Source organism: Loxodonta africana, chromosome 10 (assembly GCF_030014295.1).
Source record: "Loxodonta africana isolate mLoxAfr1 chromosome 10, mLoxAfr1.hap2, whole genome shotgun sequence".
NCBI classification, from domain to species: domain Eukaryota; kingdom Metazoa; phylum Chordata; class Mammalia; order Proboscidea; family Elephantidae; genus Loxodonta; species Loxodonta africana.
Genome location: NC_087351.1, coordinates 86991390 through 87019318, shown reverse-complemented (window position 1 = coordinate 87019318; position 27929 = coordinate 86991390). Strand labels below are relative to the sequence as shown.

Here is a 27929-nt window from a genome sequence, read left to right as displayed (position 1 = left end):
TTTTTGTGGTTAAAAAAAATTTTAAACTATCACATTGTACCTAATTGTTCAGTGACTTGCTTCTTTTAACACTGTCATAGTTATTTCATATAAATAATACAGCTCTACGTCATTCTTTTTAAGCACTCATGCCATTGGACAGTGTAGACATATCATGGTTAAGATCCTTTTGATAGGGATTTAGGTTGTTTTTTTCTTTTTTATAAACAGTGGTAAACATCTTTCTATATGCTTCTTTCTGCACGTGTGTTTCTTTACACATTTATATCACACTGTCCATGGTGAGGTATTTTAAAGTAAATTACCTGTATGGTGCCTATAAATAACAATGAAGTAGAATTGGGTTCACAGCATATCTGCAATTTTTTTTTTTTTTAGATACTGCCAAATTAGTCTGAATGATTATACCTGTTTGCACCCCAATCAGCACTGCATGAGTACCCATTTCCGCACACTCTGCCACCATTTGTTTTATGTATAAACAATCTGCTGGTCAGTTACTTGTCTTTTAGTAATTTTGGGGGAGTGTCTCACACATAAATCTATAATTCTAGTAGATTCAAATTTATCAATCTTTTCTTTGTGGTTTTTAATTCCTCTTAAAGGTTTTCTCTACCCAAATGTTATAAACACAGTTTTCTATGTTTTTTTCCCCCCTAATACTTCTTTAGCTTAAATAAAAAAGTTTGGGTCTGTGATCCACTCGAAATATATTCTCACGAATGGTGTGAAGTAGGAATCTAAATATATTTTTTCAAATGGAGAGGCAACTTGCTGTTACTATGATTGCTCATGTTTACTGAATAATCTCTCTGCCAGGTACTGTTCAGTATAACTGGGGTTGCTTGAGGATTAAACAAAACATTTTAAAGAGGAGGCAAGTCAGGCACCAAACCCAACTCATAGACATTAATTGGTGGAATCAGGATTCTAACCCTAGCAAAATGACTCCATGTTATTTAGCCTTCTAACATAATTTCCTTTTCACATAGATTTGAAATACCAACTTTGTAAAATATATCAAATTTCCATAAATACCTAAGTTTATTTATGGACTTTCTATTCTGTTTCAATGATCTAGTTGTCTATTTTTACACATTATGTTGGGATCATTTAAAAAATCTAATCTTAGGTTACCCACCCCACTTAAAAATTTTTTGTGGTGAAAATATATGTAACAAAACATACATCATCTCAACAATTTCTATATGGACAATTCAGTGACACTGATTTCATTCTTGAAGTTGTGCAACCACTCTCATTATCCTTTTCCAAATAGTTCTACCACCCCTAACATAAACTCAATGCCTCCTGAGCACAAACTCCTCTTTTCCCCTGCCCTCCCATTCCTGGTAACCACTAATAATCTCTGTTTTCTATATTTGCACTTATTTCATGTAAGTGAGCGCATACAATATTTGTCTTTTTGTGACTTATTTCACTCAGCATTTTAAGATTCATCTATGTAGTGGAATGTATCAGTACTTCATTTCTGAGTAGTGTTACATTAAGGAGTCCTGGTGGCGTAGTGGGGTTAAGGGCTCGGCTGCTAACCGAAAGGTCAGCAGTTTGAACTCACCAGCTGCTCACTCTGTGGGAGAAGGAGGTGGCAATCTGCTTCCTTAAAGGTTACAGGCTTGGAAACCTTACGGGGCAGTTCTACTCAGTCCTACAGGGTCACTATGAGTCGGAATCTAATCGAATTGAAGGCAGTGGGTTTGCTTTTTTGTTAGTATTCCATTGTGTGTTATATCACACTTTATCCGTGCATCTGTTGATGGACATTTCAGTTTTATCTACCTTTTGGTTATTGTGACACCCTGCTTAAAATTTTAGCAACTCCTTACTGACCTCAGAATCAAGTCCAAACCCTTTAGAATACCATAAAAGACCCCCTCCCTCCTATCTTTGGAGCCTCTACAGACCTTTTCTCCCCATTATTTCCTATGTCATAGTCATACAAACTTTCTGGCAGTTGCTTGAACAGGATAAGCACACTTACTCCACGAAACATTCGTGTCTCCTTGCTTTTGTTCATACTGCTTCCTATGCCTTGTCTTTGCCTCATTTACTGGGCAAGCACTTACTCATTTTTTAAGATTAACTTAAACATCACTTCCCTCCCCATATCAACCAAGCAGAAAGAAATCATTCTTTCTTCCTTTATGTGATACTTTTACCCTACCATCACTCTTTTACCGTATTTATTCATTTACATGTTTCTCTCCCCCACCATAATATGAATGTCTTGCGGGCAGGACTATTATCTTTATTTATTTATTTTTAGGGCAGAACTGTATCTTGTTAAGCACCTAGCATGGACTTAACAACTATTTGTTGAGTAAATAAATATAAAACAAAGATGATAAAATTATGTGAGTGACCATCTGGGCATCTGATTTATTTTTTAAAAAAAGCAACGATTTTTAAAATGAGACAAAATATTTTTGAACCAGCATCAAAAAGTAAGTATACTTAACCACACTCAATTAGCCATAAAATAGCATGTTTAATGAGCTGGAAACAGAAAAAGTTAGTTGAAGGCAGAGGGACGTTGTCTTGTCAGAATCAAAACCGAGGGGCTCCGTAATCATCTGGCATCCGCTCAATGTTGTACCTGATCAGGACAAAAAATTACCACTGGAAAGTACGGGGAGTGCAGAGCTCACCTACCAACCCATCCTTCATTGACTAAAACACTCCCACTCTGCTATGAATCCTTTTTGTCAGTGGGAACATTTTTAGAGGGAAATCACAATGAATGCTTGGCAGCAAAAAGCTGACTACAGTATGATTTCATCTTTATTCTTCAAAATCACAAAGTCAGCAAGTAGAGACGCCAGGATCTGAGTCTAGGTAGATTCAACTCCTTAGCCCATATTTTTCTCACTACATTGTCATCTTCCCAAACTGAGAAGCTGGATAATAATGGTCTGAGGACTGACAGGGAAATATCCATGAAGGAAAAACAGTGGCTTTTGCCCTCTTAATGAGCTTTTAGTTTTCCAGATGAGGTGCTAATCACATGAGTCATGCTTTCAAAAAAGATATTTCTGGTCAAAAAGACCAGCTTGATTTAGATTACTACTTTGTACTTAAAGCAATACATCTATTTCTTCTAGTAATCTTATTGTGACAATTTGTTCTTGCTACTTTGTCTCATCTCTTCTAACTATGTAAACATTTGACACAATAATCTTTCAAACCCTTCTATAACCTGACCTCATTTTTAGTTCATATCAACTATATACTTTTAATCACTTCACCCAAAGAAATTTCTCACCTATGGTTAGAAATGTACATGATAGGAACTCCAGGGATCTTACGGATTCTTCGCTTAAGGTCCCGGTCAACCGTGGCCACGATGTAACACTTGTGCTGTAAGACACACAGGCTGCATGTTCACATAAAGCTCATCGAGTCTACTTACTGGCTACTGCATGCTTCGCATAACCACTAAACTAATCTGAAGAATCATTCATTCTCATAGTAAATAACAAAAGAAAGGGGAGAACCATTTGCTGAGTAGCTAATAAGGGCTAAGATCTTATACTCGTAAAATATATAATAAGTTGCCTGGGCTGAATGTAGCCCTAAGAATTCTGAGGAGAAGGCAGAAAAACTAATTTAAAAGCTGAAACTATTTTCCATCTCATGAATGGAAAGGACTTACTTGCACATTTGGGGTAATTTCTTGGTTTTGGGAAAATGCCCTGAAAGGCTCTATGCAAATATAGGTTAAGTGCCTTGGATGGATGGGCACAGCTCTTTCCTTTCCTTGGGTCTCATGGCTTGGGCATACTCTGAGGCCTCCTAGTGGTAGAGGTGGCTACTAACTCCAGGCCGTGGAGCCAGAATAGGATCTCCCCACAAGTTTAAGCCTGGCAACGCAGGAAGCAGTAGCGTTTAGTTGCGAGTTGGACGCTATTTTGTGTTTTACTTTACTTCTTCAATATACCTACATCTTCAGTTGAGTTTATAAAGAACTGCAGCTCGGTGTCAACTGTGCCATGGGAAATTAAGGGAAATGCTTGCCCCCCAATCCAGAGGATGAAGTAGTTAAAGGGATAGCAGTGTGAGCGCCACATGAAGATGACTATCTTCAGCAGGGGGGCATTGGCAGCTCTGTGGTAGAATTATTCCCTTCCATGTGGGAGACCTGGGTTCAATTCTCAACCAATGCACCTCATTCACAGCCAACACCCATCTGCCAGTGGGGGTCTGCATGTTGCTACTGACTTGATGGCAATGGGTTTTTTTTGGTATGCTGCTGAACAGGTTTCAGCAGAACTTCCAGACTAAGAAGAAAGGCCTGGTGATCTACTTCCAAAAATCAGTCAATGAAAATCCTATGGATCACAACATTCTGATCCCTAACCGATCATGGGGATGGCACAGGACCAGGCAGCGTTTTATTCCACTGTGAATGGGGTTGCCATGAGCTGGGGGCCGATTCAATGGCAGCTAACAACAATCTTCAGCAGAGAGAGGCTCTTACAAGGGCAATCAGTAGTAGAAGTTCTTGTGGTGCTTGACAAGGAAGCCAGATAGAAGAATAAAAAAACCTACTTATTTTACGGTACATGTGAGGCAGCACCCTGCGAGACTCTCAGATTTAATTGAGAAACACTTTGGGGATTAGGCATGGTAGAGAGGGGCATCATTGCTACATGGGGAGTAAATGGAACCTTTTATTAGGTGGACTCTGATACACTGCTGGGATTTGAAACTCATGTCTTCTTCCCAAGCCTGTGTTGTTTCCATTACGGTAATAGCATAAATTTTCGATCCACTTTCTCAAGTAAATGAGGGCACCTATGCTTCCTATGAAGAGATTCTTCATATAAATATACATTAAAAAAAAGTTATATTCCTAAAAATATTACTATCAACACTCAGGAGATAACAGTTCTTTTTTTTTTTCCCCCACCACAGAGTGAAAACGTTAAAACTGATGCTACCTGAGTTACTCTCTGTACTAAGCAGTCATCTGCGTAGGTTCCTTTGTGTGTGCACGGTAATCGTTCAAATCTTGGATCCTTGGCGATCCTGTAAGGTTATAAAAGTGGATTAAAGAAAGCACTCAGGCAATTGAAAGCTTTCTGAGTCTCGATCAGTGAAATAAAAGTAAGATGATCAATGTAGAGATGTTAAGGCACCCCTGCCCTCCGGAAGCTTAGACTCTAATTGGGAAGACAACTTTATAAGGAAGAGAATTAAAGTTTGCTGATGAATAGCTGGTGTGCCTTAGGTCATTTAGTTTTCACAAAACTCTTGAGTTATTACATTCCTATTTTACAGATGAGGAAGCAGATTCAGAGAAATTAATGACTGTGTTCAAAGCCACAGAGCCAGGAAAAGCCAGGATTCAAAGCCCAATCAATGTTAACCCAAGCACTTCACTTTTAGGAAGCTGTCCTACACAAATGTGCTATAAAAATATAGGTACAAGTTTTCACTATGGTCATAATAGTGAAAAGCTGGAGATAACTGAAATAGCCACCAGCAGGATAAAAGTTAAATATATTTTGGTGCACCTTTACTCTATGTAGCCGTTAAATAGAAAGAGAGAGAACTGTATGTACTGATGTGGAAGTACCTATAATAAATTGTTGAATAAACAAAGCAACTCATTGAACAACATATAATAGGACTCAATGAAGAAAACATAAATTCCTCTGATTCTCTTTCTTGAGATTTGCATTTGCACAGAAAAACGTCTGGGAAAATAAATACTGTTATTTCCGCAAATAACACGCCCACACATAGTGTGTTTAGGAAAATAACTGCAAGAGGGTTGCATGGTTGACAAAAAAAATGTATAATGTGCTTTATTTGCATAAAAATATGGTACTAAACACTCTGTCCTATAGTCGCTATGAGTCTGAATTGAATTGACAGCAGCAGACTTGGTGTTTTTTTTTTGTTTGCTTTTTCAGCGGTCACTCCTGGGGCAGGAGAATGGACAAAGTGTGAATGTGGAGGGGGGACATTCACTTTTTATTGTATATACATATTCATATTGTTTGCCATAAAAAATTCAAACATATATTACTTTTATACACATTTGAAAAAGAAAAACCCCAAGTCTGTGATTCCTAGAGCCATGCCCAATTACATGATGATGACTCATCAAAATGAATAAGAATATAAGGTAGCACCTAAGTGCCAAGTACAATAAAAATAATACATATGGTAACATTTCAGAGCAAGGATTGGGTATATTTAGAAAAAAATTACACGGAGATAAGATCAAATGAAGATTAAAGAATGCTTCAAGCAAAGCAAGGGCAGGCATGTTCCAAACAGGGCACCAACCTTCTATAAAATGGTTTGGTGGCATTCAGGAAAGAGGAAAGAGCACCTCTTTCTGGCTGGGACAAGAGCATTAGTGGAAGAAGACAGTGAAAGAGGGCTGGAAAGGTAGGCTGAGGAAGGACTGGGAGAGTCTACCAGGATGGGCTGCATGATGCAGGTGATGGGGAGTCAGTAAAGATTTCTGAGTGACAGTGACATGAGCAAAACTGTATCTTAGAGAGATTAAGCAGGCTGTGGTGAGGAGTATATACTAGAAGGAAAATGACTGGTTACTGAAAACTAGGTAGGCACTAATCTAGGACTTTGCTCTTTTGTTTATCCCTTTCACCCCTGAAATCATGGATCACCTAATCTCTATGAGCTCTTCTCTAGAAACATGCTAACACGTAACTTCTCTATCTTAAAAAAGGGGGGGGAAACAAAAACAAAAAACACTCTCCTTTGACTTATACCCCCTCCAGCTAACATCTCATTCCTCTGTGTTTCTTCACAGCCAACCTTGGTGCTTCTAATTGGTGCCTCTATTTTCTCCCCACCTGTTCTTCCTTATTTTTATTTAAAACAATGGTCTTTCACCCTTTAAGTTAAAGTATTTCAGGTATACAAAAAAGTATAAAGAATAAATAATGATAAATACCTTGCACTCACCACCTAATTAAAGAAATATAATACTACAAATAAAATGGAGCCCCCTCTCCCATCCTAATCTCTTTCCACAAGTAACTATCACCCTAAATTTGGTATTTATCATTCCCTCACACATTTTACTACATATGTAAGACTACATATGTACACACTTGTAAAATGTAGCATTGTTTTGCATGTTTTAAAACTTCAGATAAATCATATCCTCCAAATACGCTCTTGCATTTTTTGTTTGCTCCACATTGTTTTTGAGAACATTCCACAATTTATCATTTGCTTCCTAATGGATCTTTTAGTTGTTCACAACTTTTTGCTATTACATAGATAAGAAAATTCCAAAGCAATCTCTAATAGATTGGAATTTTTCATGGCAGTTCCTTTTCTTTTCACTGGAACCCACAGTATACAGCATGTACATATACAGACACTAAAACACATAAATACATGCTATAGTATAAAATATACATATATATAAAACGGAAAAAGGCTTTGTGCAACATCAGCACTCAATCTTTACTATATGCAATGCATGCTGCTATTTTAGTTTATTCTACTTCATTAAAACAAACTAACAAAAAACCGGTTGTGATCCATTAAATCGATTTCACCATCTATGGATTGTGACCTCCAGGTTGAAAGACACAGTGTTACACGGATGACCTCGATTTTATCAGATATTGCCCAACTGCTCCCCAAAGTGACTGTCCAATTTATACCCTTAGCAGCTGAGTATGAGAACTCTCGCTGCTCCATAGGCTCCCTATTCTTGGCATTGTCGAGCAGACTTTAAAACTTCTTGCCAATCTGGTGGGTTATGAAATGATATTTCATTGTGAATTTAAGGATTATTTGCCTTTTCTTATAGATTTTTAGAAGTCCTTTATGCATTTTTAATATAAATCCTTTGTTGATTTTAAAATGGCTAATATTTTCTCACGGTCTGTGACTTGTCTTTTCACTTGGTTTATGGTGTCTTTTGTTATACAGCACTATCCAACTTCAATATAGTCAAATTGATAAGTTTTCCAGTATGGTTTGGACCTCTTAAGAAATCCTTGCCTATCCCCAAGACATTAAGATATTCTCTGTATTTTCTACTAAAAGTTTAGATGCTTATCATCTACCAGGAACTGATTTTTGTGTAATTTTATTTTTTTACAGGGTTAAATAATAATTTAATAGCTTATCATTTTCCCACTGATCTAAGCAACGATACATTAAGTTTCTATTTTTCTTTTGCCTTAAAAAATAGCTTTAATAGGTACAAATAAAATACACTAAAACCCACCAATTATAAATATATACATAGTTTAATGATAAATTTATACATCCATGTAACTACCATCACGATTGAGATATAGAACATTTCCATCACCACAAAAAGTTCCCTTATGTTCCTTTGCAGTTAATTTCCTCACCACAAAAAGTTCCCTTATGTTCCTTTGCAGTTAATTTCCTTTTCCCAGTCTTTGCTCTGAGCAACCACTAATGTGCATTCTATCACTGTAGTTTTGCGTTTACTAGAATTTCATATAAATGGAATCAAATACTACATAGTTTTCTGGTCTGGTTTCTTTTACTTAGCAAAATGCTACAGAGATTCATCCACACTGCTGTGTGCGTATCAGATGATTATTATCAACGGATTAGTTTTCTGTGTGGCTATATCATAGTTTCTTTATCCACTCACCTGGTGAATATTTCAGTTGTTTACAGTTTTTGGTTATTATGAGTAATAACCAAAGCTTTGAATACAGGTCTTTGTGCAGACATATGTTTTCATTTATCTTGGATAAATACTTGGAAAAAGAAATGCCAGGCAGTGATGAAAATGCTCTATTTCATGGCTGTGTTGGTGGTTATCTGACTACCTACATTTACCAAAAGTCAACCAATTATACACTTAAAATTGGTGAATCTTATAGTATGTAAATTATACCTCCACAAAGGTAACAAAAAAAAAAAAAAATCCATGGATCTATTTTTTCCCCCATTGGTCTATTTTGCGCTTTGACTGGATCTTTTACCCATGCATAATTTTGTAGTATCATGCATTAATCATTTTGAAGATATTGATTCAATGAGTTATATAGATCTTTCAAATATTCACACATTTCATTACACAGTATCAAAAAAAAAATCACACTCATTAATATTACCATTGATCTCAACAGAAAGGTCTTTAAATGTTGGAAATGTGATAAGCTCGTGGTAATGGACACACGTTTTCCAAAATTCTAATTTTTGCTGGAAAACTCGAATTTCATCATTGGGAACAAATACAGTAAGCTGTTTACTCTGAAGTGATAGGTTCACTTCACTAACTTTTGAGAAAATATTATAACAAAGCCTGAATAGCCAGAGTTTGTCAGTTGTTCTTTCACGTAAAAATGATATTCCATTAAAAAAAGCGGCTAGTTCAGCTTGCAACGGAAACAGGCACATAAATGTTCTTCCTTGAGACAACCATCCTCCTCGGTACAGCAGAAGTGATTTATGCGAACTTCACACTTCGTGTCACAAAGAACACTGATGTGTGCTCAAGGGTCAAGATTTAAGAAAGTTTAATATGCAAATTTTACTGCTTCATCAAGGACATTCTTATGTGACACTGGCATTTTTTTTTTTTAACTGTCAGAGGGTAGTGGTAAAGAATTTCAAAGGTTTACTTTCTTAATCACAAATAGTTAACTAGTTTTATATGCTTTTTAGTTCATCTGACCAGCCAAGAAGTATTTAGACACTTCCTTAATCATAATTAATTAACTAGTTCTGTACAATTTTTATTTAAATAACTAGCCAAGAAAACTCTGGACAGCAAACAGATGCAAGAGGGTCAAAAGACTCTTCGGTATACTAATCTGGGACGAATTTAGAATAGCTCCTTCCTACCTTAGAGCGACTCGATACTTCTGCCCCAATTTCTCAATTTCAGCCATTACACAGTCAGTTATACAAGGGATACCTGCCAAAGAATACATATTAGTAACAGAACTTGTTAAGAATCTGTTTTACTCTCTCTGAATTATATTGTTTGGAAGCTTTAAACGACCCAGGAGACTTCTGGAATGATAGCAGAATAAGCAGAGTGAAATGCACTAAGATGAACAATAAGAACCAGAGGAGAAGAAAACCTACTTATAAAGAAACTGGAGAACTGTCCCAACCCCACGCCACAGATTCCAGAAACTGTCTGTCACAATCAACAGCATTCAGAGAACCAACTTGCATCTATCTCCCCTAATCTTAAGCAGAGTATAGACTTAAAAACATAAGTGAGACAGTCCAGAAGGGCCCGTCTAATAAAAAAAAAAAATAGCCCACCCTTAATTTGGAGAAAGACAGTGTGGGTGGAGGAAACATTCCAATTATGAGTGCCCATTTTCAGAGTCTGCTTTTGAGTCAAGACATCCATGAAGGAGCCTGGCTTGCACAGAGGGAGGGCAGGAACAGGGCAGAGTGGGGTCACTAACATTTGAAGGCGACTGCCTCTGCATGACGATAAGCCTGAGCCCAGGGGGACCTATCAAATATTGAAGAAAATCTTTTGGAAGCCATACTCAAATTTAGGCTCCAGGCCAAGCAGAGATGACAATCACCAACATCTGATATGCCTGCTCAAGTTTTAAACTTGTGTCCAGGTAAAGAGGAAAAATCAAATTACCCATCCTATTTATGTATACACAGATTGAACCTTCTCCTCCAAAGGTTAAAACGTGGAACAGAAGAAACAATGAAAGTAACTAGAAAACCAAAGGAAAGGACAGTAAATTTAATCCTGTAAGAATAAAAATTTTCTGTTTGACAACTATCAAATAAAAGCCCTAATAGTTTGTTTATGGTGATGGGAAATTTGGCAATGATTATGGGTGATGGTTGTACAATATGATTAATGTAATTGATATCACTAAATTGTATACCTGAAAAATGTTGAACTGGCAAAGGTTGTGGTGTGTGTACGTGTGCATATATATATGTATATATATATATATACATACACACACATACATACACGTTTACAACAGTTAAAAAAAAAGCACTAATAAAGTAAAAAACTAAATTGGGGAAGTATTTCAGCACATTTGTCAAAGGGCTAATTTTCTTAACATACTTATAAAAATGACTTACAATTACGTGTTATTTGCCAGGCACTGTATTAAGTACAAGGATTATTGAATTTAATCCTCACAATACGCCCATTAGATAAGCATTATTATTATTATTACTACGATAAATCACATCTTACAGATGAGGAACCTGAGGTACAAAGAGGTTGAGTAACCAGAGAGTAAATGGTGAAGCCAAAATTTGAACCAGGTCTGTCAGGCTCTACGGACTGGGCTCTTAACTACTCTGCTACATTTTAGTTCACAGAAGAGGACATACAAACAGTTAATGAGCACCAAGAAGCTCAATCTCACTTCTAATTAAAGAGATAAAAATTGAAACAGGATTTCATTTTCTACCTACTAGACTGGCAAAGATTAAACAGATAAAAAGACTCAAAATTGAGGAAACAGGTATTCTCATACTAAGTTAGAAGGTGTATAAATCGGTGTAACTGTTTGAGGGCAATTTTGCGATATCTATTAAAATGAAAAATATACAAACCCCTTGGTATTGTAATACAGCTTCTAAAAATTGTGTCCTAAAGAAATACTTAAACTATCGGACAGAGATATATTTACAAAAGATATTCACCATAGCCTTGTTTATAATAGGGAAAAACTAGAAATAACCCAAATGCCTAAGAGGAGACTGGCTTAAAAAATAATATATTTAAATAATGGAATACTATGTAACTTAAAAAAAAGAACGAGGACCATCTATACATACTGGCATGGAAAAACATTCAAGGTACATCGTTCAATGTAAAAGGCCATGAGAAATGGTTAAGTAAAATGTAGTATATTCATACAAGGGAAAATTACTTGGCAATAAAAATAAATGAAGTACTGATACAAGCTACAATATGGCTGAACCTTGAAAACATTGTCAAGTGAAAGAAGCCAGTCATAAAGGACCACATATTGTATGACTCCATTTATATGAAATATCCAGAAAAGGCAAATCTATAGAGACAGAAGTAGATTAGTGGCTGCCTAGGACTGGGGAGTATGAGGTGATCTGGGGCTAAGGCTTCTTTTTCAGGTAATGAAAATGTTCTAAAATTGATTATGCTGACAACTACACAGCTCTATGAATATACTAAAAGCCAATAAATTGTATGGTCTGTGAATTAGATTCCAAAGCTATTAAAAAAAAGCAAGAAGAAAACAGTAAATAACATACAATCCATCTTCACTCATAAAATAACCTCCACCCTATACAGACTGTGTATGAATTTTTAAAAATTGTCCTTTCTGAGGAAAGGCATGATAATGAACTTTCATTTTACATGCTAGATAATTTTTTAAACAAGTATATCAATACTTTTGTTAAGGAAGAAAATATGGAAGTTTAAACTAAAATATAATGCTCAGAAAAAAAGCAGTTGTAAAGTCGAGGTAAAGTCATGGAGTCAGGGGGCAATATGCCCCTTGTTTGAGAGAAGCAATTTCAGAGCCAGGGAGCAGTGAAACAGGAAAAGGCTTGCAACTGGATTAAGGAGGTGGGCCTAGAAAGACCACTATAAAGAAAGGGAAAGCAACAGGCAACAGGCTGACAGGCAGAAGAGAAAGCTGATGGGAAGCTAACTACTGTTCTTTGTTGGACTATCAGGTAGAAATGGAAGGGACCAGGAACTATAAAAAGGTCAAAAGGCATTGTTAAGGCAAGAGGGAAATAAAGGCCTTTTTTTTTTTTTTGATACAAAGGCAAGCAAACAAAATGTGGCACATGCATACAATGGAATATTACTCTGCCATAAAGAGAAATAAAGTCTAGATACACATCACATCATGGATAAACCTTGAAAACATTATGCTGAGTGAAATAAGTCAGTCACAAAAAGACAAATATTGTATGATTCCACTTATATGAAATATCTAGAATAGTAAGTGTATAGAGGCCGAAGTTTATTACCGGTTACCAGGGGTGGGCAGGAGGGAGGGGAAAGGAGGACTTAATGCTTAGCGTATACTGAGCTTCTGTTAATCACGATGGAAAAATTTGGAAAACAGCGTAATGGTTGAACAACATGATGAACATAATATCACTGAATTGTACATGCAAACAATGTTGAATTAACAAATTAAAAAGAAAGCAAAACAATTAAATGAGTAGAGCTTAAAACAGTTTATCTCTTATGCACTGAATTTGTACTGTTCTTGAATGTTTTTTTGACCTTTGCTTTGAGGTATTATGCCACATAGAAAACTACAAAAAGTAGTCTTCTTTAATAAGCTTATTTTCAGAATAGCACAGTGAGTAAACTATGCATTATAGCTGTATTCTAAGGTATCCATACCTAGAGAAAGCTTAGCTATAGGACTAAGGCTATTCTAAACAGTCACTGTCTGGATATTAGTGATGGTGTTATAGACTCAAAGAAATGATTCATCTCCAAGGGGCCTTGGTTGAGCTGTCCCTCCATTTCATCCATAAATGTCACAACATTCCTGGAGAAACAGCTCAGACGACTATAAGAAACACCATGGGGAATACAAAGATCCTACTAAGTTTAATGTCCTCCCTCATACAGGGCCACCCAAGGCCCACTGTTAAAGCATTACGTGCACATAGCCCTTATGGAAAGGCCTGTATGAAAGGGTAACTGTTCCCTGACTATTCCCCACCCCATCAATTCTGATCTTTAGAGATGAGTATTTTACTCCATTAGCTGTTCTCTTACTTTGGGTTTCCTTTGTTATCTTGATACACATCCCTGACCTTCATCCTCCCATCTTGCTAGTTTTAGTAAATTAATAAACAACATGTACATCACCAGTCAGTGAATGTTGCTCATTTTATAATATCCTTTAAAGATTAAGGAGGGAGGTGTAATCTTGACTCCAGTAATTTATTTATGGTACAGCAAAAGTCAAATTTTCATTTGTACCTTTAACCAGGTGTCTAGAGAGTACATGAATAAGAGTCCACCACAAAATGTAACTGATCTACTAGGAAGTTATTCTCTCTTTTTCTCCTAAATTTTCTCTTTCCTGCCCATGGTATGAAGGAAGATCATAGGAAGGAGGGGAGACTCAAATACACGCGGAAAATCTGTGAATGGCAAAATGTACACCTACATGTAAGATAAGCTATGTCAGATCCTTTGTGGTACTAATAAACACCAAACTGAATAAACTTGGGACTCGCTGATCATCATTCAACTACTGGTTCTGTGATCTTAAATAACAAAATCCCTTATTCAGCTTTTCCACATAAAGAATATTTCCTTCTTAATTTAAAAGATTATGTCTATTGAAAAAGATAATAAATGTTCATTTATTCAGAATTTTAAAATCTCTTATTTACCTTTGCCACATAAACAATATTTCCTTCTTAATTTAAAGGAATATGTCTGTTGAAAAAGATAATAAATGTTCATTTATTCAGAATTTTAAAATTTAGAATTTTAAAACAGAAAATTCCCCTCTCATATTCAAAACTAATGTCCATAATGAAGGTGAAAGCACTCTGTTTCCTAAATTGCGGAAGCTTAATTACTCCCAGTCAAATGTGTGTTCTATTTCAATTCATTGAAAATGGCCACTGCTATTGGGAAAACCTGGTGGTGTAGTGGTTAAGTGCTATGGCTGCTAACCAAAGGATCGGCAGTTCGAATCCGCCATGCACTCCTTGGAAACTCTACGGACTGGTTCTACTCTGTCCTACAGGGCTGCTATGAGTCAGAATCAACTTAACAGCACTGGGTTTGGTTTGGTTTTTTTTTTGGATGGTGAAAAATTTAACGGCTAGCAATTCAATTAACTAGAATCTCACAGAGGTGGGGCCCAGATGGTGGAATAGACAGACGCTTCCGGCGAGCCCTCTTTACTACAAAGACCCGAAAAAACAAGTAAAATGAGTATATTTATGACAAGCTAGGAGCCCTGAGTATCAAACGCAAGCTTAGAAAACGAACTAAGGGGCAGGGGGAGGAAGAGACTGTTCAGAAGCAGAGAGGAGTTACCAGACCTGAATCGTGGGGAGCCCTCAGGCACCATTCCCGGAGTGGTGGCGGCAGTGGGCTGGTACTAGCCTTTGGCTGCAGTTTCCTCAGGAAGAAGCAGCCAGCCACACAGCCTACTCACACCTCCGGAACCTAAGAAGAATGGCGCTCTCGGCAAAAGCTAAGTACTTGCTATGTTGTACCGCGCCCCCCCAACCCCAAGCCGGCTTCGGCAGCTGAATTCCCTGGGCCTGAGATAGGCACTGTTGAGTGCCTAGAGCCATCCTCCCAGCCTTGGAGAAGGAAAAAATTTGCAATTGGAGGAAAAGATAATTTGCCAGCTCCACTAACCGGGGGAGCTAAGGACAGAAGCAGCTCCTGTCCAGGCATAAATCGTCCACGGACTTTGAGTACCTTTCCCCTCTACATGGACCTGTGTGGGCCTATCTCAGGAAAACAGACCCTTGTTGGCAGACTGCAGCCGTTTCAGCTGTGCAGTGGAGAGGTGGGTGTTTGATGTTTGACACTGCTTTGCCTATTAAACAGGGTCCTCACCCACCCACACCAGGGGCTTAAGGACTGGTAGCTCCACTCAGGTCACCCAGGCACCCGTGACAGGGGTCCAAGGATAACTGGTACCTCCCAGTCCTTACAACCAAAAACACTGGGTACCCATGGTCTGTCTGCAGAACCCACCCACCTGTACCTCTAGGGATCTGGGACACGCTTTCCTCAGAGACATGTGAGGGATGATTCTCAGCCCCCCTGCCTTGTTCAGTGTGACCCCCTGCTGCAACCAGATAACGGTACCTGCACCAATCTCTCCTGCCCCTCCAAGACTGTGGGACAGAGCCTGTACCACACACTTGATGACCAGCTACCTGGACACCTGAGCTGAATTCATACAAAAAAAGTGAATGGACTCCTAGCTGATAACAGCTCTAGCCATCTGTGGACAGGATGTCGGAGCTCCAAAGGCAAAAATAATCAAGCTAGCTCGCTCAAGCAACCCATCTGGGCATATCAAAACTAAACAAAGCAAGAAGCTATGATACAGTAACCAAACATAAAATAAACTAATACAATAACTTATATAGGGCTCAGAGACAAGTCAATATCAAGTCACATAAACAAACAGACCATGATCACCTCAGCAAGCTCTCAAAACAAAGAATCAAGGGATCTTCTAGATGAAAGTGCATTCCTGGAATTACCAGAGGCACAATACAAAAGATTAATATACAGAACCCTTCAAGACATCAAGAAGGAAATGCGGCAATATGCAGAACAAGCCAAGGAACACACAGATAAACCAACTGAAGAAATTAAAACGATTATTCAGGAACATAATGAAAAATTTAATAAGCTGGAAAAATCCATAGACAGCAATCAGAAATTCGGAAGATTACCATTAAATTTACAGAAGTAGACAACTCAATAGAAAGTCAGAGGAGCAGAACAGAGCAAGTGAAAGCAGAATTTCTAAACTTGAAGATAAATCACTTGGCACTAATATATTTGAAGAAAAATCAGATAAAAGAATTTAAAAAAATGAAGAAACCTTAAGAATCCTGTGGGACTCTATCAAGAGAAATAACCTATGAGTGACTGGAGTACTAGAGAGAGAACTGTTGAAGATTTGTTGGCAGAAAACTTCCCTGATATCCTCAAAGATGAGAAGATATCTATCCAAGATGGTCATCGAACTCCCCTTGTGGTAAATGTTAAAAGAAAGTCACCAAGACATTATAATCAAACTTGCCAAAATCAAAGATAAAGAGAGAATTTTAAGAGCAGCTAGGGATAAACCAGAAGTCACCTACAAAGGAGAGCCAACAAGAAGAAGCTCGGACTACTCGGCAGAAACCATGTAGGCAAGAAGGCAACGGGATGACTTATTTAAAAAATTGAAGGAAAAAAATTGCCAGCCAAGAATCATAAATACAGCAAAACTGTCTCTTAAATATGAAGGTGAAATTAGGACATTTCCAGATAAACAGAAGCTTAGGGCATTTGTAAAAACCAAACCAAAACTATAAGAAATACTAACGGGAGTTCTTTGGTTAGAAAATCAATAATATCAGGTATAAAAAAAAAAAATTTTTTTTTTTTAAATCAAACCAAGACTAGAACAGTGGGCAAAGCAATCAGAAGTCAACCCACACAGGGAAATCAAAAAAACAAAGTAAGATTTAAAAAAACGCTCAAAACAGGGTAACAGTGATGTTACTATCTAAAAAAAGACAACACTAGAACAATAAAGAGGAACTAAGAAATGTAGTCATAGATCTTCCATAGGGAGGGGAAGATAAAGTGATACAAAGAAATAAAATTTAGGTTTAAATTTAAGCAAAATGGGGTAAATAATAAAGTAACCATAAAGGAGACAAACTATCCTACACATCAAAATAAAATACAAGAAAAAAATAGAGAGTCAGCAGAAACAAATAACAACAACGAATATGAGGCAAGGACAACATATAACCTACTTAGCACATAAAATTAAGGGGGAAAAAGAAACTGTCAACAACACACACAAAAAGACATCAAAATGATAGCACTAAATTCATACCTATCCATAATTATGCTGAATGTAAACAGACTAAATGGACCAATAAAGAGACAGACAGTAGCAGAATGGATTAAAAACAAGATCTGTCTATATGCTGCCTACAAGAGACATGCCTCAGACTTGTAGACACAAACTGAAACTCAAAAGATGGAAAAAAATATATCAAGCAAACAACAATCAAAAAAGAACAGGAGTGGCAATATTAATTTCTGACAAAATAGACTTTAAAGTTAAATCCATCAGAAAGGATAAGGAAGGACACTATACAATGATTAAAAGGGCAATACACCAAGAAGATATAACCATATTAAATATTTATGCACCCAATGTCAGGGCTGCAAGATACATGAAACAAACTCTATAAGCACTGAAAAGTGAGACAGACAGCTCCACAATAACAGTAGGAGACTCCAACGTACCACTTTCGGTGAAGGACAGGACATCCAGAAAGAAGCTCAATAAAGACACGGAAGATCTAAATGCCACGATAAACCAACTTGACCTCATAGACATATACAGAACACTCCAGCCAACAGCAACGAAATATACTTTCTTTTCTAGTGCACATGGAACATTCTCTAGAATAGACCATATATTAGGGCATAAAGCAAGCCTTAGCAGAATCCAAAACACTGAAATATTACAAAGCATCTTCTCTGACATAAGGCCATAAAAGTGGAAATCAATAACATGAAAAGCAGGGAAAAGAAATCAAACACTTGGAAACTGAACAATACCCTGCTCAAAAAAGACTGGGTTATAGAAGACATTAAGGATGGAATAAAGAAATTCATAGAATCCAATGAGAATGAAAACACTTCCTATCAGAACCTTTGGGATACAGCGAAAGTAGTGCTCAAAGGTCAATTTATATCAATAAATGCACACATACAAAAAGAAGAAAGGGCCAAAATCGAAGAATTATCCCTACAACTTGAAAAAATAGAAAGACAGCAACAAAAGGAACCCTCAGGCTCCAGAAGAAAACAAATAATAAAAACTAGAGCAGAACTAAATGAAATAGAAAACAGAAAAATAATTGAAAGAATTAACAAGACCAAAAGCTGGTTCTTTAAAAAAAAAATCAACAAAATTGATAAACCATTGGCCAAACTGACAAAAGAAAAACAGGAGAGGAAGCAAATAACCCAAATAAGAAATGAGATGGGCGATATTACAACAGACCCAACTGAAATTAAAAGAATCATATCAGATTACTATGAAAAACTATGCTCGAACAAATTTGAAAACCTAGAAGAAATGTATGAATTCCTAGAAACACACTACCTACCTAAACTAACACAAACAGACATAGAACAACTAAATAGACCCATAACAAAAAAGATTGAAAAGATAATCGAAAAACTCCCAACAAAAAAAAAAAGCCCTGGCCCGGATGGCTTCACTGCAGAGTTTTACCAAACTTTTAGAGACAAATTAACACCACCACTACTAAAGGTATTTCAGAGCATAGAAAAGGACGCAATACTCTCAAACTCATTCTATGAAGCCAGCATATACCTGATACCACAAGAAAAGACACCACAAGAAAAGGAAATTACAGACCTATACCTGTCACGAGCTTAAATGCAAAAATCCTCAACAAAATTCTAGCCAATAGAATTCAACAACATATCAAAAAAATAATTCACCATGACCAAGTGGGATTCATACCAGGTATGCAGGGATGGTTCAACATTAGAAGAACAATTAATGTTACTCATCATATAAATAAAACAAAAGACAAGAATCACATGATTTTATCAATTGATGCAGAAAAGGCAGCTGAGAAAGGTCAACACCCATTCATGATAAAAACTCTCAGCAAAATAGGGATAGAAGGAAAATTCCTCAACATAATAAAGGGTATTTATACAAAGCCAACAGCGGAACGTCATTCTAAATGGAGAGAGCCGGAAAGCATTCCCCTTGAGATCGGGAAACAGACAAGGATGCCCTTTATCACCACTCTTCTTCAGCATTGTGCTGGGGGTCCTAGCCAGAGCAATTAGGCTAGATAAAGAAATAAAGGGCATCCAGATTGGCAAGGAAGAAGTAAAATTATCTCTATTTGCAGATGACATGATCTTATACACAGAAAGCCTTAAGAAATCCTCAAGAAAACTACTGAAACTAATAGAAGAGTTCAGCAGAGTATCGGGATACAAGACAAACATACAAAAATCAGTTGGATTCCTCTACACCAACAAAAAGAACATCAAAGAGCAAATCACCAAATCAATACCATTCACAGTAGCCCCCAAGAAGATAAAATACTTCGGAATAAATCGTACCAGAGATGTAAAAGACTTGTACAAAGAAAACTATAAAACACTTCTGCAGGAAACCACAAGAGATGTACATAAGTGGAAAAACATACCTTGCTCATAGATAGGAAGACTTAACATTATAAAAATGTCTATTCTACCAAAAGCGGTCTATAGACTTAATGCAATCCTGATCCAAATTCCAATGACATTCTTTAATGAGATGGAGAAACAAATCACCAACTTCATATGGAAGGGAAAGAGGCCCCGAATAAGTAAAGCATTACTGAAAAAGAAGAACAAAGTGAGAGGCCTTACTCTACCTGATTTTAGAAGCTATTATACCACCACAGTAGTCAAAACAGCCTGGTACTCGTACAACAACAGATACAGAGACCAATGGAATAGAATTAAGAATACAGACATAAATCCATTCGCGTATGAGCCATCGATATTTGACAAAGGCCACAAAACAGTTAGCGGGGAAGAGACAATCCTTTTAACAAATGGTGCTGGCATAACTGGATATCCATCTGCAAGAAAACAAAACAAGACCCATACCTCACTCCATGCACAAAAACGAGCTCAAAATGGATCAAAGACCTAAATATAAAATCTAAAACGATAAAGATTGTGGAAGAAAAAATAGGGACGTTAGGAGCCCTAATACATGCCATAAACAGTATACAAAACATTACTAACGAGGCAGAAGAAAAACTAGATAACTGGGAGCTCCTAAAAATCAAACACCTATGCTCATCCAAAGACTTCACCAAAAGAGTAAAAAGATTACCTACAGACCGGGAAAAAGTTTTTAGCCATGACATTCCCGATCAGCACCTGATCTCTAAAATCTACATGATACTGCAAAAACTCAACTACAAAAAGACAAATAACCCAATTAAAAAATGGGGAAAAGATATGAACAGACACTTCAGTAGAGAAGACATTCAGGTAGCTAACAGATACATGAGGAAATGTTCGCGATCGTTAGCCATTAGAAAAATGCAAATCAAAACTACAATGAGATTTCATCTCACTCCAACAGGGCTGCCGTTAACCCAAAACACACAAAACAATAAATGTTGGACAGGATGTAGAGAGACTGGAACACTTCTACACTGCTGGAGGGAATGTAAAATGGTACAACCACTTTGGAAATCGATTTGGCGCTTTCTTAAAAAACTAGAAATAGAACTATCATACGATCCAGCAATCCCACTCCTTGGAATATATCCTAGAGAAATAAGAGCCTTACACGAACAGATATATGCACAACCATGTTCATTGCAGCACTGTGTACAATAGCAAAAACATGGAAGCAACCAAGGTGCCCATCAACAGATGAATGGAAAAATAAATTATGGTATATTCACACAATGGAATACCACGCATCGATAAAGAACAGTGATGAATCTGTGAAACATTTCATAGCATAGAGGAATCTGGAAGGCATTATGCTAAGTGAAATTAATCAGTTGCAAAAGGACAAATATTGTATAAGACCACTATTATAAGAACTTGAAAAATAGTTCAAACAGAGAAGAAAACATTCTATGATGGTTATGAAACGGAGGAAGGAGGGATGCTGGGAGAGGGGTATTCACTAGATAGTAGATAAGAACTACTTTAGGTGACAGGAAAGAAAATGCACAATACAGGGGAGGTCAGCACAACTGGACTAAACCAAAAGCAAAGAAGTTTCCTGAATAAACTGAATGCTTTGAAGGCCAGCATAGCAGGGGCGGGGGTTTGGGGACCATGGTTTCAGGGGACACCTAAGTCAATTGGCATAATAAAATCTATCAAGAAAACATTCTGCATCCCACCTTGCCAAGTGGCGTCTGGGGTCTTAAACACTAGCAAGCAGCCATCTAAGTTGCATCAGTTGGTCTCAATCCACCTGGATCAAAGCAGAATGAAGAACACCAAGGACACAAGGTAATTACAAGCCCAAGAGACAGAAAGGGCCACGTAAACCAGAGACTACATCAGCCTGAGACTAGAAGAGCTAGATGGTGTCCGGCTACAACTGATGACTGCCCTGACAGGGAGCACAACAGAGAACCCCTGAGGGAGCAGAAGAGCAGTGGGATGCAGACCCCAAATTCTTGTAAAAAGACCAGACTTCATGGTCTGACTGAGACTAGAAGGATTCCAGTGGTTATGGCCCCCAGGCCTTCTTTTGGCCCAGGACAGTAACCATTCCCAAAGCCAACTCTTCAGACAGGGATTGGACTGGACGATGGGTTGGAAAGGGATGCTGGTGAGGAGTGAGCTTCTTGGATCAGGTAGACACTTGAGACTATGCTGGTATCTCCTGCCTGGAGGGGAGATGAGAGGGTAGAGGGGGTTAGAAGCTGGGGAAATGGACACGAAAAGAGATAGTGGAGGGAGGGAGCGGGCTGTCTCATTAGGGGGAGAGCAGTTGGGAGTATGTAACAAGGTGTATATAAGTTTTTGTGTGAGAGACTGACTTGATTTGTAAACTTTCACTTAAAGCACAATAAAAATTAAAAAAAAAAACAAAACTAGAACCTCACTCTCCCTCTTTTCACGTATTTGGGTAAATACAATTAACTAATACAATTAACTATTCTGTACAAATGTCACAGGAATGTGAAAACATGATACTCACACTTGGCATACAGACAGTCCATCATTGATTGTACTAGGTCCAGTTTGGCTTTAATGGAGAAGTTGATAAAATTGGTATCAACCAGAATGTGGTAAGGTGGGCCCAGCTGTGTGTTATATTGGAAGAACAAGCAGGAAGGATGTTGAGGGCTGAAGGAAAAACAAAATAAGGACACAAAGTAATGTCTACATGGACATTTTGGTATCAACAACAACCAGTATAAATCTCTGCATAGAGTAGTTTGTTACAGATTAAACTCCCCTTTTGTTCTCCGGAAATAAATCCTAAAAAGAAAAGTGAAGAAGTAACAGGATACCTCAATCTCAGGTCTAGTAGTATGCTTCACCACAACTTCAAAAATGCAATTATCCAACCCAGCTCTTCCTCTAGCCAGAGTAGGATAGCCATGAGCATGGGGAGGTGGAATATGGCCATTGTGAATAGAATGATACTATAGTAAGTTTGCCATTCTCAGAGGATCCTAAAATGGCTATATGAAATGTGATACAGGAGAACAGTTGTCCAATGTTAGGATTATATACTACAATAGCAGGGCCTGCTTCTTGAATAAAAGCCCAAGGTGTCTAGGTTGAATATGGCAGTAGTTCCAAATGCTAGTGCATGGACCAGTGTCCACCTGTGATGATATACCCATCTGCAATACGGGGCAAAATGAGAAGAATAAGTAAAATGTGGTGCGGTTTTCATAAAGTTAAATTACTTACTTAAAAGGAATGACCATTATTCTGAAAATATGTCCTTATTTTTTTGGTGATACATTCTGCCTTTTATAAAATGCTGATGTGTTTAACAATGATAATTACTCCTTTTGAAAGATTTTTGGCAAAAACTAAACAAAACTTAAAAACCCTAGATTATAGCACCAGGATTTTACAGGGAATTTTACTGCTCCATAAAATCCAAAAACTTTCAAACTATTAGAATCAGTATATGCTCATTGATACCACTTTCATTTCCATAGTTGTGCTGGTCTTACAAATGACTGAAGAAATCAGCTCAGGGAAAGACTTGATTTCTAACAGGTGTGTAGTCTTAGAATGTCTCTTCTAGTTTGAAAGGAAAACCTGAAACTCTTGATTACTCACACTTCTCTTTCCTTGAGTGCGCTGGGATCTTTTTTTTCTTTCTTTTTAGGTTTTAATCTATCCTTTTCTTTACTAGGAAGAAAACATAAATTAAATCCAAAGGAGAGGAAAAATAAAACATAGTAGTTATAATCTCATCCAGAAATCAAAAGTTACTTTTTTTTTTTTTTGTCTACAGAGGAAATTCTACTTTGTGACTTCCCTATGTTAATGTGTACACTTTCTGAGCACAAATAACTGAAGTGGGAGGTAACCTGCAAGTATCATAATTAATCAGAAAAGCAATGAAAATTTAAAATCTGTAGCCAATAATCTATAAAAATTATAAATGGGTAAATGTTGATTATATTATCATTTCTTTCTTAGTCAGGAGCTATCAAATCAAGGATCAAAATCCACTTCCAAGCAGGGTGCAAATAGGCTGACATTTATCTTCTGCAGACTCAGGTGTTTCAACAGTAGGGAAAAAAGGTTTTCCAAAATGCCTTTTATAAGGGGATAAAATGTAACAACACAGATCTTGTACACACTATAACCCTTAACTACAAAAAAAATATTATTAATATCTTTCCTAAAAATTATAGAATAAATTCATTACTAAAGGCTGAGAATATAATTTAATAACTCTGAAGCTTTTAATGACCATTCTTTTGCTCTGAGTTTCTTAAACACAATGGAGACCAGTCCTCATTAATAACTTCACCCACTCTTCCTTCAAGTAGGAAAATTGTTTAGGTGCTCGTTATGTTAGGGAGTATCATTCCACTCTCTTTGTCCACAGTGATTTGGATTCTTACTAAGCTTTATAAGATGCAGACATTTGGGAGCTTTCCCATTCTCTTTCAAAAACCTTTGAGTATCAGGTGTTGGAAACACAAGGAAAACTTGGTCTCTGACTTCACTTTTCAACAACGACAATAATCTTTTCTGGGGAATGCAAAGGCAAGTGCATAAAGATAATTCTACATACCTCACAGAAAACTGTTGCGAGGTTTAACTGTTAAATGGTAGAAAAGCATTTAACAACGATGGGACAAAGTGAACACTTAAGTGCTTCAATTCCATTCCCTTCCCGAGGATAACCACTCAGCAGCTAAGTCACTGTTATATACCTAACTACCATCCCATGATATACAAACCCAAAGCACAGTAATATTAAAAGTAAAAAAACAAAACGACGAATTTTTTTTACTACTTATCCCCTTGTGACTCCTATCTCTCTGGCCAGTCTTATGGACTCAATTGATTCCAAACACTCACAGCCTCTGATCTCTGAGACTAAGCATTCGCTTCATGATCGCATACTTCCTTGTTTTCTTTTGCTTCCCCTTGAAATAGAAAACAGAGTTAAAGTGTTAAAAATACAATGAATTTTCTCGAGTTCTTTTCTTTTTTTCTTGCGCATTCTTCCTCTCTTTCCTCAAATATCAAGCCCCTCTTGTTCTCCCTGTCTGAACCTGGCCCTCTCCTCACTACCCAGAGCATCATAGGCACCGCTAGCTCTTAAACCAAGACCAGAATGAAAATCTGCAAGGGGATGACGGAGGAAATTTGGTCAAAGGCTCTCTCCTCATCAATCTCCGCCCCAAAAAGTAGTCTCAAAATCTCCCTTTTCGGATTCCCCTCTTACCATATTCACACCGCACTCCTGTTCGTTCTTCCGCAATCAATGCCGGCGCGAAACTTTTACGTCACCGCATGCTGCTTCCGGCAAAGGATAGCCCGGAAGCGGAAGCCACTTTGGGAAACGGAGAACCCCCTAACCGGCTACCGATCAGTGTCAAGACCTAGTTATTACCGGGTGTTTCCGGGGGAGGGTGGAGGGCCGGTGTTCAACTCGGTGTTGCTGCCGCTTCCGAGGGTGGCAGACCTGGGGCTTTGCCGTGCTTCCATCCCTAGGCCGGGTAACGTTTCTCTTCTCCATCTCTGCACCTCGGGACAGAGCCCAGAAGACCTGTACCTAAGTTCGGAGAGAGGACAAGGGTCGTAGGGACGAAATCCTGGATTGCCCGGTAGTTTGGGAAACACATTTTCTTCAGCCCGCAGCGGTGGGGCGTCAAGCCTCGACAGTCCAACCCTGAGGCTCTAGTTTCTATTTGGTTGTCCTAGCCCTCGTGGTGCTTCGTGTAGCTAGGCAGACGATTCTCCCCGAGTAAATACAGTGTAATTGGTCGTGGTGGCGAGAGGGGTGAAGGAGGGCTCGAGGGCCTTTTTTAGACTATTGCTAGAAAATTGGGAGCATAAGCTTGCAGATATTACTAGTAACCAAACGAGGAAAAAGGTGGGTTTTTTTTTTTTTTGGTGTGTTATCCTTAAAGGAAAAGGAAAAGTAGCTACGATGTACTCCGATGGTTCTTAACCTTTTGGGGATCACATACACCTTGGAAGTTTGTGGAAGGCCAGGGACGACTCTTAAAAAAAATGGGCACACACAAAACTTGTCATACAGTTTTGAGAGTCGTGGATTCTGAAGCCCATTTGTGAACCCTCTAAGTGTCTGTCTGAATCTCAGGTTAAGAACCTTATCCTGGATACTGTACTTTACACTTTATTTATGTTTCCTCCTTTGACCTTCACAATAACTGAGTAAGGTAAGTACCCTCATTTTACATAAGGGGAAGGTATGAGTCAGAATCCACTCAACGGCAATGGGTTTGGTTTTGGTTTTGAGGCCTTATTCAAGGGCCTGTTTGATTCCAAAGCCTGTACTTTTCTTATTGCACTGGGCCAGCCCTGGAATGCAAAATAACTATCAGGTTTAAAAAAAGATGACCATTGCATAACTTTTGCTATAAAACAGTATAGTGATCAACATGAATTTTGGAGCCAGACTTCTTCTTGTTAGGTGCTGTCTGACTCATGGCAACCTTATGTGTACAGAGTAGTACTGTTCCATAGAGTTTTCAAGACTGTGACCTTTTGGAAGCAGATTGCCAGGCCTTTCTTCCAATATGCCTTTTGATTAGTAGTCCAGCACTTAATGTTTGCACCACCCAGGGAACTACAGAGCCATATTATTGAGGTTAAAATCCCTGCTCTGCCTCTCACTAGCTGTATAGTATTGGATGAGTTTATCTGTGGCTCAGTTTCCTCATCTGTAAAATGGGGAAAATAGTAATAGTATCTGCCTCACGAAGATGTTATTAAGACTAAATGGGTTAAAATATAGCTTCTGTAGAACAGTGTCTGCCACAAAGTAAACCCTCTGTTTTCTCGTTTTTATTATGTGCCTTCCAACACATAGTAGGTGGTGAAGTTAGAACTTTACACTGATTGTTGTATTTTAATATAGTCACTTTATTTTTGAACTTAAATGTGTTGATAACCTCAAAAATCTTATTAAGTTTTAAGTTCTTGAAAAGCTTCAACTGCATGGTGATTTCTTGTCCAGTTCTCTCCTCTGTTCTCTTTTAGGCATTCATGCATTTAAAGAACTTTGTAGTTCACATGTCTGACTCTTCTAGACTTCGGACTTTTAATGTTGAAATGTTTTGTTGTTGTTAGGTGCCGTTGAGTTGGTTCTGACTCATAGTGACCCTGTGTACAACAGAATGAAACACTGCTTGGTCCTGCTCCATTGTCACAATCATTACTACATTTGAGCCCATTGTTGCAGCCACTATGTCAGTCCATCTTGTTGAGAGCCTAAGCTTTCTTGTTGAAGCATTTACAGATATTGTATATGGCTCCTGCCATATTTGATAAAAAACCATATTTGACGTCACTTGAAATTCCTAATCTTTTCAGAACACCTTGTCTCTGCCAAGCTGTCATTCCTGGATAGAGGTGACAGTGATAATTTTTTTGATATGCAGAGCATTAGAACCTCTTGGTGATTAGGCAATAAGTTTTTTAAGTAAACATGGTCTTTTTTTTTTCTTTTTTAGCATTTGGTGACATTAATTTTGTACATAGGTTAAGAGAGAAAATTGCATATGATTAAATACTAATTTTGCATTTAAATTCAGGTACTGACAGAAAGACAGTCTTCTGGTCATGTGCGCCCTGAATTTTGGAACCCATGAACAGTAAATTAAAAAGGAACAAAAGACAGGCAGTTTGTAATTTCTGAGAATTTTCTGATTTACTTAATTGTTAATACTTGATAGGGAGTTAAATTAGTATAGGAACACTGTAGTAGATGAGACCGTATTTAGAAAAATATATTTGTGCTGTATCATAATTTTATTGCAATCTGAAATTCTTAAAGCCTAAGATTAAAGTACTCAAATATTCTAGCATGCTTTGATAGGAGTGGGAGAGAAGGAGGTGGTGTTGCATTGTGTTATGTGGGAGTAGAAAGTAATTGCTTTCAAGGACATACTAG

At 37.6% G+C, this 27929-nt stretch overlaps 2 protein-coding genes across 9 annotated transcripts in view; one reads left to right on the top strand and one right to left on the bottom strand.

Annotated features, from left to right (window-relative positions):
• FCF1 (FCF1 rRNA-processing protein) lies at positions 1–25363 on the bottom strand. 2 transcript variants are annotated; one of them, XM_010588749.3, is made up of 8 exons: positions 25233–25352; positions 24863–24930; positions 23603–23674; positions 22497–22645; positions 9856–9928; positions 4962–5049; positions 3284–3378; positions 1–2617 (listed from the first exon to the last, which is right to left on the bottom strand). In XM_010588749.3, the coding sequence occupies exons 1-8, from the start codon at positions 25233–25235 to the stop codon at positions 2569–2571; spliced, it is 597 nt and encodes a 198-aa protein (XP_010587051.1). In that variant the 5' UTR covers positions 25236–25352; the 3' UTR covers positions 1–2568. The 2 variants fall into 2 exon arrangements, with proteins under 2 accessions (XP_010587051.1, XP_064148820.1); XM_064292750.1 differs by lacking the exons at positions 1–2617; positions 3284–3378; positions 4962–5049; positions 9856–9928 and adding exons at positions 14400–14428; positions 21961–22182 and having other exon boundaries at positions 25233–25363.
• The window catches only part of AREL1 (apoptosis resistant E3 ubiquitin protein ligase 1), a 41177-nt gene continuing 38570 nt past the window's right edge, over positions 25323–27929 (top strand). For 2 of the 7 annotated variants that reach the window (XM_010588747.3, XM_010588746.3), the window contains exon 1: positions 25323–25506. The gene's annotated coding sequence lies outside the window, so the exon portion shown is untranslated. Of the gene's footprint in view, positions 26194–27929 lie in introns of all 7 variants that reach the window. The other 5 variants (XM_064292749.1, XM_003408769.4, XM_064292748.1 and 2 more) reach the window with 3 other exon arrangements.